Source organism: Lottia gigantea (genome assembly GCF_000327385.1).
Source record: "Lottia gigantea unplaced genomic scaffold LOTGIsca_119, whole genome shotgun sequence".
Taxonomy (NCBI): Eukaryota; Metazoa; Mollusca; class Gastropoda; family Lottiidae; genus Lottia; species Lottia gigantea.
Window position 1 is genome coordinate 312,500 of NW_008707205.1, and position 14,946 is coordinate 327,445.

Consider the following 14,946-nt stretch of genomic DNA (forward strand, 5'->3'; position numbering starts at 1 on the left):
TCATTAGTTGCTTTGAATATAAAGAGGTTTGAAGGATTTCCGATAATAAAAAACATGAAGTGCTGAATTTTGGATTGCTAACAAAGTTAAAGTTTTTATTAAAGATAAGATTCCCCAGATAAATTTAAATGTCAGAGAGTTAGAGACAGAAATAGTTAACAGAGCTCAATCTCAATTCTGTAATTTCAGGTTATGTTTGGAACCACTGATGGTCAGTTAGTAGTCATGAGTTCAACTGGTGCCATGATTATGCAGATATCAATAGCTGAAGGCATGGAAATCACATCAATGGCTTGGTCATGTGAAAAATTTAATATGGAAGAAGGGGAAACAACAGGCTGTCATCCAGATGCTCAAACAAAGACAGAAGGTATGTCAAAATATCTACACAGTGCAGATACTGCTATCATAATAGTGGATAGAAATCATGGCACAATCCTTCTGTACCACCAAGGTATTGGCATATATACTGACTTTGATATTACTGCAATGACAACAAGCCTTACATGAATGCTTTAAATTGACTTTTCAGCTTTTTTGTAGGCGGAAAATATTTGTGCTCAAATTTGTGAAAACTAGGTAATATTATTCAGTATTGCCTCAAACAGTTCAAAAGAAGAGTAAGACTGAAGGTTGAATATTTCATACTGGTAATTGTTACTGTACTGCCAAAATTTTTTATTTAAAATCAAAGCTGCCAGTAGGCGTATATTACCTTGCCTGGCAAGCTATCTTTGTATAAATAATTTTTTTGCTGATAATTTAAAAGAATAGTTTGATTAAAAAAATATTTCATAGCATTTAGTTTGAAACCTCAAAATTCTCAAAATATAAATTTTAGTTGGCACATATTACCACTTTTCTTTTAAACTTGGTAGTTTAATTGGAAACAAGGCAGTTAACCAGACTTTCCTTCACTTAGTTGACTAATTAAGGAATAATTTTCATGACTATGGTCATTAGAGTGAATCGTTAATTAGAGTCCCTATTATTTGTTTCTATTGTGTATGGTAAAAGTAGACCTATCAAATATACATGACTTTATTTCCAATACCGATCTGAACTTATTCACCTACCAACAATTAATCATGTAAGAATCATAGAAAACTAGACAATTACCAACTCTCTGGATAATGTTTGACATATAAATAACATGGAGTCAGATTTTTTTTTTGTCTGGTAAAATACAATATGTAAGCCTATTTATTTCTAAATGAAGTCCTCTGCTTAAGAGAGGACTTCATTTAGAAATAAATAGGCTTACTTGCAATTTCTTTCTTGACGTACTATGGGTAATTTGCTGATGGTTGTTTCTTCTACCATCTTCTTGTTGGTACCTGTATCCAAAATAAATCTCATCTGGAATGAGATCTAGAATATTTTGGCAGCTCTGTATATTTGTTTCAGAAAGATCACTTTGTGTCATTTGCAGCGACATTCTACTTCAAAACATTTTAAAAGCTTTTATTTCAAATCCATTAATAATTGTGTACCTGAGATCAAAGCAACAGAATTCAACATCTTTTTATACTGATCAGTGATGCAAGTTACAGAGACTGACAAGGATAAAATGCTTCAGATGAGATGTTAACCAAGACTGGGACCCTATATCAGTTTGTGTATATTAAATAAGAAAAATCTTGACAAAATTTCCCTCATTGTACACTGCACATAGTTGACAATCCTCATTAGCTCAATCAGGTGTAGAAAAGTAGGATGTAATTGTTTCAATGAGACTGTTTAGTTCTAGATGAACTATTAACCACAATCAATTCTTTGATCTCTTAACTTTAATATTGACCATATATCTGATAAATATAGTCATTGTACTAATAGTCTTAATTAATGTTTTGCCAGCCAATCAAGTTGAAGTTTTTATTGATTTTAAAGTACTAGGTTTTCTCTTGATGATTTGAGAATAATGGTATTTATATACAATTAGTTCTAGGTCCAATTATAAACTGTATTACTTACTTAGGTTAAAGAGACAGTTGCACCATTTTTTTGACCAATCATACTTTAGTCTCAGAAACAGGAATATTTTTAGCTAAGTAAATCAGTAATAGTGTTCACAGCATTGAAATTTGAGCCAGGTTGGGAATCAGGGATTTATATGGAAGGTTTAAAAGCACATCTAAAACATTTGATATGGGATATAATGAATGAACTTTTGGACCATGTCTTTTGATTTGCATGTTCTCATGGTATCTGTCAGTTATCTTTTTGTGTAAACTGAAAAGAAAAAAAGACAAATATTGATCAGCTATGTTTATAAGAATTTGAAGGATAAAGACAGTGATAGCTAATTAAAATTGATTCATTAATCAATATAAATTTACTAATTATATACACAGTTACAAGTCACATACTTCTTAAAGAGATAGTCATCTGAATACATGATTGACTTGAGCTCAATTTCAGCTATTTGTATTAACTAAAGGCTTTGTGGCATATTCTTGAAACAATCTTAGGGCTAGAATGTCCTAGGTTCTTATCTTCAAACATTGATTCTAAGACATCCTAGCGCTAAGATCGTTTTGAGAAAACGGGGCCAGGTTATTTGTGGTGGGACAGCCAGACTAGACGAGATGGCCACTTACATATAACCAAACCCATATTGACATAGGGAATGATAAAAACATCCAAATTATCCATCATTTAATTTATTTTAGTATTTATACGCCCACATCTCTCTATGTGGACGTATATTGTAGGCACCCCTGTCCGGCCGTCCATCCGTCCGTCAACGCTTCAAGATTTTTTGATGAAATCAAATGAAATTCGGTATGTGTATACATATTCATAAAACGAAGATCAAGTTCGAATTTGAGTTATTTTCGACCATTAGAAGTAGAGTTATTGCCCTTGCCCCTAAATCTTGAATATTTACCATCCGCATGCAATGGTGGGCGTATATGGCTGTGGTCCACTATCTTATATAATATTATTTGCAACTTATTAGGTTGATAAAGTCATACAACACTGTTTCTGACTCTATAATAAAAAATTAATAACTGTAAAAAATATGGAAGGAATGCATCAGAGCAAATTGAACATCAATTTGTAATTTCTATTACATTAGCTATAATGCTATATCAGAAAAAAATTATGCAACCACCTCCCTTTCTATGGACTGAAGAACTTAAAAAATATAAATTAAATTTAGCTAGCTTACATTATTCTTCCAGACATAAATAATGCTAATCTTTTTTCTCTTTTCATTTCAAGTGACTGAATGTAATTAATAATCTTTGACATGCCTTTTAGACATGTCTGGTTTGATTAGAACTAGATGACATATTAAAAATTACCCTGTTCTGACTGAAAATTGAATTGAATTTATGTTATGGTGTGGAAAATATATTTTCTTAGAGAATTTGTCTCCTATAGGAATACAATTCCATGTATTGATATTTTCAAAGGGCAAGGCTTAATTCTTGCTTCCACTCAAAAGGGTTGAAAAGAGACACAGGATCAATGCTTGAAAGCATAAGCGGTGTATATGTAGTGGTCATTGACCAAATCGGTCTACTTGCGTAGGGGCATCAGACTTTTCACTGACCGATTAGAACCACACAAATGATTAGAACCACACAAATGATTAGAACCAAACAAATGATTAGAACCACACAAATGATTGGAACCACACAAATGATTGGAACCACACAAATGATTAGAACCATACAAATAATTAGAACCACACAAATACCACACAAATGATTAGAACCACACAAATGATTAGAACCGCACAAATGATCAGTAGGTCTTGATAGCCTATTTTCTACCCACAGATTCATTCAAATTCAAATTAAGTTTTTTTGTAAAGAGTATGCTCAAAATTGAAGTAGTTTTTTGACATCATGTCATCTTCAAACTCTATGGAATACCTCGCTCTTCTTTATAATACAAGCATTCTTTTGTAATACAAACCAATATAGCCTATCAGAGCCCTGACAGAAAGACTGAAAACATTTAGGCCTTTTAACATATATGTAGCCCGATAAATCTGGCTCTATCTGTTCATGATGTATGGATGAGAAATGAGCATGCTTAGGCCAAAAACAAAAAAAATTCACTTTTCATGTAAGTGCCATGACACACTTTTGGGTCAAATTTAGCAGAACTTTAAGGGGAATACAAAGCTATAAAAATCCATTTATCACATCTGAGGAATTGGAAGGGCTAGGTTTGCCATGCTAGACATTATGAAGATGACGTCATGTTGGCTTTGTGATAGGGATTACTGTAAAAGCTCTCTTTGAATCTGACAAGCAAATAGACTATCTTATTTTTATCTCAGATTGAGTGATTATAGTTTGCTTCAAGTTTTAAAGGATGAAGATGGATAGCTTCTAGATCAAGAAGATGATTTTAAGACTATATTACTGTATCAGATTCATTCCATCTTATTTTTTCTGTTCTTAATAAATGAACTTCAGAAATAAAATATCTTTAAAGACGATGGCTCACCATTTTCAGGGTTGAGTCGGGTCTTGATTGTATGTAAATACTACCAGAGCAATATGAAAATCAATTGATACCTTCAATTTACCTGAAACTAGAAATTTCACTTTCATTTCTATATATGGCATAGTGGCAAGATAGGACAAACGATCATTTTAACTTTTAAACGTGGATAATTTTCCATTTTCGTGTGTAAATTTAATTGAGAATTATGAACAAGCTCAGTTGCAGTCTGACTGTTATATGAAAAGATAAGTGTTCTCAGTCTGGCTAGTGACAACCACCAATTTACCAGTTTTTGTAGTAGACATATAAAAAGAACTAGTTTGAAAGGTACAGGTTCGCCATTTTTTTTAACCAATCATGCCTTAGTCTCAGAAAAGTGAATATTTTAGCTAAGCTAATCAGTAATAGAGTTCACAGCTCACCGTTGAAATTTGAGCCTTCAAATCCATGTGTGTCCAGAATTATCGGCATTGGAAAGTTAAAATGACGACTCGTCATATCTCAAGAATCTGCCATATATAGAAATGAAATTCCTAGTTTGAAGGAATAATTTCAGATATTTCTGGTCCTTCTGAAGACTATTTACACACATTTAAGACTCAAATAAACCTCTGAAAATGACAAATCTGTCCATTGAATTGGACTAGTTTGATGTATAACCACAAAGACAGTCCTGTAGGAGACATTTACATAAAAAGGTCAAAATTCCAAAAACAGATAACAGAGCAAAGAAGAAATTTTGATTAAAAAACTTATTCAGATTAAAAAAAAAGCAGAGATATCTGGGAGTTTCTTTGTACGATCTGAAAGATAGAAGCCTTTCATGTTTTAAATTGTAGGGGTTTTTTTGTTGTTAACCATACTTTAAAAGGTTGTCTGCCATGAAGAAGTTAAAATGAAATTGAAAAACTTTAGAAGTAATTTAGCCTAATTTCCGGTGATTAAATCAAAGCGAGATCTAGAAACTTAATTTAATTTTTTGATGTGCTGAAGTGGTTTGGATTAGAACATTTTCTGGATGTGGTGTTTTATATTGTATAATAATATGTATGAACAAAGGAAGTTAGACTTTTCATTAGGACACCCTTGATCTGGTGTGTATGGCACGACAGGTTTCGTTTTGGTTGATCTCTTAAAGGTGCAACTAAGCAAGAGTGAATTCTTTACCTCAATTTATACTCAAAAATGCAGAAGCGCCTGTTCAAATGCAGAGGGGACTTCCTTGACTTGATGTAGGAGCAAAGTTGACTTGAAACGGTTGAGTAAACGGTCAAATGCGAAGGTGAAATTGACCTGATGTGGCAAGTTGACAGGGACACATGGGGTGTGTCTTGCCATAATAATATGTATGCATTTTAAGTGTAAAAATGTGTCTTGATGTTTGGGTAGGATGTAAAGCTGAGGCCCTGTGGATGGCATCATCATGTAGATGCATTTGACACATTATTGATTACCTTGACAATCTCTTACAGAATTGGATTAAATCCGGCTATTACATGTCACTCAGTAGTGACATTTCATTGTTAGTAAGGAAATTGGATTTGATCCAATATTCTTTAAGAGATTGTCAAGGTAATCAATAATGTGTCAAATGCATCTACATAATTTTATGTAATGATCTGGCCATGGAATTTCGATTCAATTTTAGTTATAGGGCAACATTATATGCAAGTTCCCTTGACAATTGTAAATTAAGCAAGGTTGCTGCTTTTTTTACCTGTAGAATTTAGGTGATTAAAAGTCAATTTATTTCATTTTATCATTTCAGATAATGAGTTAAATTCTGCCACACCTAAGAACCATACATTAGCTGTGTGTTTTAAATATGGTACAATATTTCTATTAACTAATTATGATGATTTTGATCCTAAAGTCATACATACTATGTTAACTGGTATGTATCTATGTTAATCTAACTTGTCTTATATCCTATGCAGTATCAGAGCTAACAGATGGGATAAAAAAAAAAAAGCAACAACACAATGTGTAATACTGGTGATTGTTACTGTACTGCTCAATATTTTTATTCAAAATCAAAGCTGCCCGTATATTACCTTGTCTGGCAAGCTAATTTTGTAATTAATTTAACTCCATTTCAACTAATGGATTACTTTATATTTTGTGTTAAACTTGTTAACATGAACTACATCTGATTGCCATTTTTTTGTGTTACTTCTTTTATTCTTGATCTGATAAAGTCTTTTTTAAAGCAATTTAAGCTGAAATTGACTGAAAGGGTTATTGGAGTAATATTTAATCATGCAAGCCTAGAAAAATTACAGTTCAATGCAGTTGTCAGTGATAACTATTCCTTATAGATTCTATACTATGTTATCATTGATATTGTAGAAACTAGAAGAAGTGAACACGCTTTTGGGTCAGGGTACGATTTTCTACTATATCGACAATCCTACAATGTACATCGCATTGGATACTGTATCTGGTCTATTAGCGACATAACCAAACAAACTTTGGTGACCTTTGTAATTAAATTTATTGTGTTTTTAGGAGTGAAAATGGATTGGTCAAATTGTGGTGAATATTTAGTAGTTGGTGGATTTGATAGATTACCTAACTTACAATGTCGTAATGAATTACGCTTTTATTCTAAAGATGGTACATTACGTCATGCCATCTCTATACCAACGCAGGTAAATACCATATCAAATCTTCGTTCATAAAACAGACTTTATAGATGCCTCAACATGCTTTATGTCTGACAACTATATTCTTCAATGAACAAATAGAGATAAATTGTACACTGAAAGCATCATTTTGCACCATTCCTCTTCATTCCGACGTCTGTGGTTCTTGCAATTCCACTAAAACTAACGCGTTTTATGATATCACTAGAGGGGAACAGCATATAAGGTATTAATAGTAGCTTATGGTAGTTCTCCTCTAGAGACGTCATAAAACGTGTTAGTTTTAGTGAAAAATTGCAAGAACCACAGATGTCGGAATGAAAATTGGAATTGTGCAAATTGATGCTATCAGTGCCCCCGATACAAAACCTTTTTACCATCCCTTTAAGTAATGACTACACATTTCTATCAGAATCTAAAAAGCTGTTATATTTGACAATGGGGGTACATTGGATGGCACTCTGCTGTCTGGTGCTCCTGAATTAAACAACAATATGTTAGAATATGATTTTTCAATTCCAGGGAAAGCCTTTGACAGCATTAAAATGGGGTCACAATGATAAAAGGTTATTCATAGCAGCAGGATGTAATTTATATGTAGCCTGGGTAAATAAACAAATAGCACCATTATACTTCCTATGTCAGAGAGCTACCCAGACCTGTATTCAACAAGAAAAAAATGCTGTTAAACTGCCATTACCATTGAGATTACGATTGGGTATTCAAGCTTTATTTTCACCCACTGTAAAGGTAAGTTATTTTTGTGAATTAACGATAACTGTAATGACTTCAGAAATTTTTAGTTTTTATGGGAATATGAGCATTTCCCATAAAGATAACATGGGATTATTGCCAAAAATTAGTCTATAGCGAATTTTTAAGTACCGTAAGTAACACTGTATAAGGCACAATTATTGATTAAATTAATAAAACGCGGATAATTTTGATGGTTAGCTGTGAACACTATTACTGATTGGCTTAGCCAAAAAAATTCCCGTTTCTGAGATTAAAGTATGATTGGTCAAAAAAAGTGTAAATCTGTCCCTTCATATGAAATAAATAGCAGGGATATGAAATAGATTAGTTTAAAGAATTAATTTGGTAAATGAATTGTGTAGGTGCAAGCAGATTATCAAATAAAAACATCATTTGCATATCTTGTTATTATTAATATAAGCTTATGGAGGTAGAGAATTATGCCCGAGTAATTATCTGGATGATACAAATCTTTTCAATTACATGTTTAGAAAAGATTGTATTCAATGTTATATAAAGATAAGGCATATTATGTTATTCATTTACAACTTAATTAGATTTCTGTATAGAATTGGATATTGAAATCTTGCCAAGACTTAGATTATCCTGTTTGAAATAATGAGATAAAGATGACAATATTTTAATTAAAAAAAGATGTTATTGAAATTTCAATACCAGATAAATTTTTTATCAATAAGCTTATTCAAATTTATTATTTTAAAAATGGGTAGTCCATTTCTTTATTAGCTCTTATTCTGACACAACCACTCAAGTAAGGGTCTAACTACTCCTCTATATAACTTTTATACTGAATCATAACACCGTCTCTATACAACTTAATGCCATAAACCAATCAAATTTATTCGCTCATCAGTCTCCAGCGCTGGACTTATGTGACACCAACAAGAAAACAGACTGGTATAAATATTCTGAGGAACATTAGACTAGTTCATCAAGTCTACATGGTGTTGAACATTGTTGGAACCTGAATTTTTAATCGGCTGTTCTGACTTTTACCAGTTTTGTTGGATTGGTTAAAGCAGGTCATCAGGTTAAGGTTACACAGACCTTAACTTAAGTGATTGAATGAAAAAATAGCTCTAAATAAATGTATACAATATATACTAAACTTTCGTTTAAAGGGATTGATGCGTCATTTTAGGAGATTGATTTGAGTCTTGAATATAATGCATATAGTCTTCAGAAGTACTAGAATTGTACGAAAATCACATAATTCCTTTAAAAATACTTCAAACTAGGTATTTTACCGATTATTTCTATATATGTCTTTTCTATATATCACAAAATATCTTAAATTGATGAGTCGTCATGTTAATATACAAACACAGATAATTCTGGACACACATGGATTTGAGGGTGAGCTGTGAACACTATTACTGATTGGCTTAGCTAAAAATTCTAATTTCTGAGCCTAAAGTATGATTAGTCAAAAAGAATGGCACATGTGTACCTTTAATGTTGATAAGACTGTAAAAAAAGAGGCAATGTAATGTTCTGTAAAAATGAGTAAAATACCACAATATTGTCCATTTCTACAGAACATACAGAAAAAAACTTGTAGATCTTAAACAATCCAAACAAGTTTCATCATAGTGAGAAAAAAATATCATTCAAGAGTCTATTTATCCAAATCTATTTACCCCATTAATAATTCAAATGAGATAGTCTGGATTATTATGGAACATGTCAAAATGTACCATATCCTATTTTAATCAAATTTTTCTTTACACTTGGGACTTTACTGTACACTACCATTTGGATGACCACAAAATTGAAATATTTTAACTTAAAATGAGCCTTTGTTCATCACTGAACTTACCTGGTATCATAATTATACAAAAGAATCCCTTTATAATCCAATAAATCCATAAAACTAAGTAATAATCTATTAAACTAAGTAATAATCTATTAAACTAAGTAATTTTGAAACCTGTGTGTTTCAATAATTATTTAGTTCACTGGATATATCATTTTATATAGAGATTCTATTCTTTAGTCATGACGAATATATAACACTTGTTGACCAAGTTTGATACTTGAACTTTTATGTCCATTCTAAGAGACAGTATCCTTTTTTGATACATACATAAAGTTATGTTTCACAGTGTGTATATTAGTCAAGGTATCGTTTCTATCTGGAATGTCATCTTTAAATGGAAATTCTTGTAACATTCTGTGTACTTTTTATATTGATATAAGATTATTACTATGTTTATCTTTTACGACAAGCCGACTCTAATAAAAGCAAGATTTGTATGGAAGAGGAGGAAGTCATTTAGACGGAGATATTCTTGCAGAATTCAAGACAGTGTTTCAAACTAATTGCCAATAAAGTCAATCCGACTGAATTCCATTAGAAATTGGGAAGGCTGGCTAACTATCAATAGATTTTCTTCTCCTAACTTTGATTACTTTCATTTTATTTGTCTGCTGATTTTCTATTCTTTACTCTTATTTCATACAATCTAACGACATTCAGTCTCGGCAAAGGGTTAATGATTAATTTATCTCTTTGGCTTCCTCCAAATAAATTCAGTTTTTAAACAGAGAAATATTGACATAGCACACTTACTGTGTTTGCAGATTGGCAATTCATTTTCTTGATTGATCTGAAATTTGGCATCCTACCTTGTTGTTTTAGACTGAGGAGATCTTTATATTCTTTCTTAAAGGTCATGGTTTGGGAGTTGATTTCTATTTTGAATATATGTAAATAGTCTTCAGAAATAGTAGTTAACTGACACAAAAATCGCATAATCCCTTCAAATATACCTCCAACTAGAAATTTTACTTTCTATTTCTTGACACATTGTATATGACTTGAGTGTTAAAAAAAGATTAGTGGTCATTTTAATTCTGAGACTAACTTGGATTTGAAGGCACAAATTACAACACTATTACTGATTAGCTTAGCTACAAAATATCCCATTTCTAAGGTACTGTAATGAGATTAAATGAATGGTGAACCTGTCCCATTAGGTATTTAAAATGATACTACGTCTTAGAATAAACATAAAATTTAATTCTCAAGAATGGTCAATAAGAGTATATATTCATCAGTGAACTTACCTGGTGTCATAAAGTTACAACAGAATCCCTGTAAAATCTGGAAAATTGGAAAATTCATAAAATTAAGTAATTATTGAATCTTAATATTAAGCGTTTTTCAATAGTTAAATGCATATTTATGGATAATAACTAAGTTTTTTAGATTTATCGGATTATATAAGGATTCTGTTATGTTATTTATGAAACCATGTATATCTACTGATGAATGTATGCTCTAAATGGCCTAGTTTAAAATTCCTTTATTTTATGTTCATACTTAGACGTAGTATTCCTTTAAGACATGGCTTAGCATTTTGGCTTTGTCAGTTGGTAAAGCACATATTGCAAAAGCTAAATAATTAAAATATATATTAGCACCTTTGATCATTCGCAATTAATAACAAAATGGCAGATGGTCAGTATTGTTTGGAGAACCTCTGGTGAAAAATTCCAAAGTTTTTGTCACTGTGTACCATATATAATTTACAAACCCAGTTTGGAAAGCCCTTTTGCGGGTAAAAAATGTGCATTATAAAAGCAAATATACGGTATACATTACTTCCAGCTTAGTAGAGGATGTTACAAATCAAGTTTTGATTATCTATATAAGGCTATTAAAATTTAATCTAATCAGAACCAAATTTGAGTATATTCTCAAATGACAAACAGTAATTAATTGCATTAAAATAACTAGAGTTATTTAATTGAATTACATATTTCATTTCACATTCTGACTGGAAAACCTTGTGAGTGATACTTGATAATCAAGTTTATATTTCATATTTCAATGTCTAGACAATTATGGATGTTTTCTTGAAATTCATCTTATTACTTCCTTTGACGTTACGATGGTTTTTTTATGAGTTTTTATCTTGTTTGAGTTGAGGATATGATTTTGAAATGACACATCAATTTCGCTAATGTATCGGTATTACGCAGTATGGAAACACTATTGATCAATCTTCAAAAAAAAAAAGATAATATTTTTACTCTTGAAATATCTCATTGAAGCTATTGATTTATCAAAGTGTGCTGTAAACCACTTATAAACTATTCTATAAAAAGATGTAAAAGTAGCACCTTCTGTCCTTCATGCTTAACTAATATCTGTAATTTGAGCTACTATCAGTATAAACAGTCTCTCTCTGTATAAAATACTTCTACTGGTCCTATTGATTTACTGTGGGATGAAATGAAATTATAGCTTGTAGTTGATATCTTTATCAGAAAATCCAGTTGAATATATACTAAGACTACTAATACTAAAGTGATGCAGAATGATTTCCATACTGATGTCTTACCACAAATTAGAATTATTTGACACAGATAGGTGACTGCCCTTGATGTACTGAAAATGTATCAGGAAAGTGGGCGTATTTTTCTAGGCAATATGCTGTTAGTGCAGTATATTATATTAGTCAATCAATTTTAGGCCCAGCCAATTTATTTTCTTGCTTTACTGATCCTATGACCTAAATTTTTCCAAAAATCAGAAAAAAAAAACAAAAACAGAATCAGCTCATCTGGAGAAAAAAAACAGTCTTCATTCCCGATGAAAGCAAAAATCGTCATAAGAAACTCTCATTATTAATAAAATATATGATTTGTGATTAAATTAATACTGAGAAAATGGGAATTCTGGCTCTCCTGCCATTTACACCATTTTGGTCTCTCTGTTTTTCTATTTTCCTTCTTCCTTCACAGATTTTTCCAGAAAAAATCTGTAAAACAAAAAAATAAATTGATCTGGTCTTACTGCCATAAGATATTACATGATATATGTTAAGTATCACTAGGTTGCATATCAATACTTTCACATTACTAGGTTCATAAAACTAGTTGTCCTGACTGAAACAGATCTAGCTGAATTGAAGAGTATAAGTTCCATTAGTGAATATGACAGCAGTTAAATTAAGCCTAGACAGCCTTTGTATCTCATATCAAAAAGAAGCACTTGTATTACATTACCTATCATATCACATTGCTTTGTAATTATTGTATGATTGGCTGTATCCAGCACTATTTTTTATACCAGTCAACACAAATTAGGAATATAGCTTTGAAAATGCAATATAAAATCACTTCTAAAGAACTCCATGAAACACAGATATAATGCTATTCTCATGGTGATCACTTTGTGATATTATGACTGGATATTGGACCGAATAGTTTTGTTTTTGCTCTAAAAACTGACTGTTTGCTGAATTGGCATAATGTTAATAGTCATCAAGAATCATAGCATGGTTCAGATTGCAATAGATTAAAATGCTTTCAGTTAATTAAACTTAAGTAATTAGGAATAATATTATTCAAAAAGAAATATGATTGTGTTATCTATGACTAATAATGTCAATTTCTTAATGAATTGATGTTATGATTTCATAGTACTAATGTCACACAGTCTCTAGAGAGAATAGGTCATTGACATGATATAGTAGGTCAAACACCTTGGACAACATAAAATATAGTCCATTACTTTAAAATGAATTTGGAACCATGGCAGTGCAAATGGATTATTTCCATTAATGGATTAACTAGTTAAGTAATTAACTTTTCTTATGTATATACCAAGTTATGGTCATAACTTTTCCAGCTGATCCATGTTTGAACCTCTTGGTGTTGATGATTTCTGAATTATCTATACCACAAGCACCATTGGTTATTTCAAAGAGGTATCACTAATAATAAACATGATATTTCAAATAGGTATCACTAATTTCAAATAGGTATCAGTAATAATGGTCATGATATTTCAAATAGGTATCAGTAATAATAGTCATGATATTTCAAATAGGTATCAGTAATAATGGTCATGATATTTCAAATACGTATCACTAATAATGGTCATGATATTTCATATAGGTATCAGTAATAATGGTCATGATATTTCAAATAGGTATCAGTAATAATGGTCATGATATTTCAAATAGGTATCAGTAATAATGATCATGATATTTCAAATAGGTATCAGTAATAATGATCATGATATTTCAAATAGGTATCAGTAATAATGATCATGATATTTCAAAGAGACATCACTAAAAATGGTCATGATATTTCAAATAGGTATCACTAATTTCAAATAGGTATCACTAATAATGGTCATGATAGTTCAAATACGTATCACTAATAATGGTCATAACATTTCAAATACGTATTAGTACTGTCTGTCTTCATGACCTTTTTTCTATTGTGGCATTTCCATGTGTGATCTACATTTTCATTTTTTGAAGAACAGAATAAAATTTAGATTCCTTCAATGTTGATGACAAAAATGACAAACTTAAGTTTTGAATATTGTGATATGTATACATTATAAATATTGATCAATAGAAACTTCCCACAGTTTGAACTCATAGGATTTTATTGATACATTTAATGATTATAGTGAAAATTTGTATCAATTTATGATGTAAAAGCTTTATGTATTATATCCCGTAGCTTTTAATTCATTAATGATACTATAATATTTAACCCAGATTTTATTGACAGATTTTATAGTGTCTGTCTAGTATTGCACTATCTATATAATTGTGTATCTAGATACATGACCATTGACATTACATGTATTGCAAGTTGATCTACAATAGATACATTTTGTGATTTTATTGACAGATTTTATAGTGTCTGTCTAGTACTGCATGTATCTATATAATTGTGTATCTAGATACATGACCATTGACATTACATGTATTGCAAGTTGATCTACAAGAGATGTACATTTTGTGATTTATGTTGCTTGTAAAAATTGAGAGACACTGGTACATATAATTTTGCTACCAGCTTAATTCCTAATGCAATTATACAGTTTTATTCTAAATGCTGCATGTCAAATAAATATGCTCTGAGAGATTTCAGAGTAGGAAAAAGTTTGGAAGAAACTTATGTTAAAATAAGCAAAATGGAAAAATCAAAGCATTACAGTCCATGAAATTATTTGTTCAGATTGTAGCTGCACTAATTGTCTTGATGTATGTTGTGCAGATATACACAAACATTGTGTAGA

General features: G+C 31.0%; 1 protein-coding gene across 1 annotated transcript in view; it reads left to right on the plus strand.

The window, feature by feature from the left end:
• LOTGIDRAFT_137881 (hypothetical protein) overlaps nt 1-14,946 on the plus strand; it is a gene marked incomplete at both ends in the record, with an annotated part of 47,683 nt that overhangs the window by 16,459 nt on the left and 16,278 nt on the right. The window contains 4 exons of the mRNA XM_009047926.1: nt 190-370; nt 6,239-6,364; nt 6,979-7,121; nt 7,638-7,865. Of these exons, the coding sequence (XP_009046174.1) occupies nt 190-370; nt 6,239-6,364; nt 6,979-7,121; nt 7,638-7,865 (678 nt within the window). The remainder of the gene's footprint in view (nt 1-189; nt 371-6,238; nt 6,365-6,978; nt 7,122-7,637; nt 7,866-14,946) is intronic.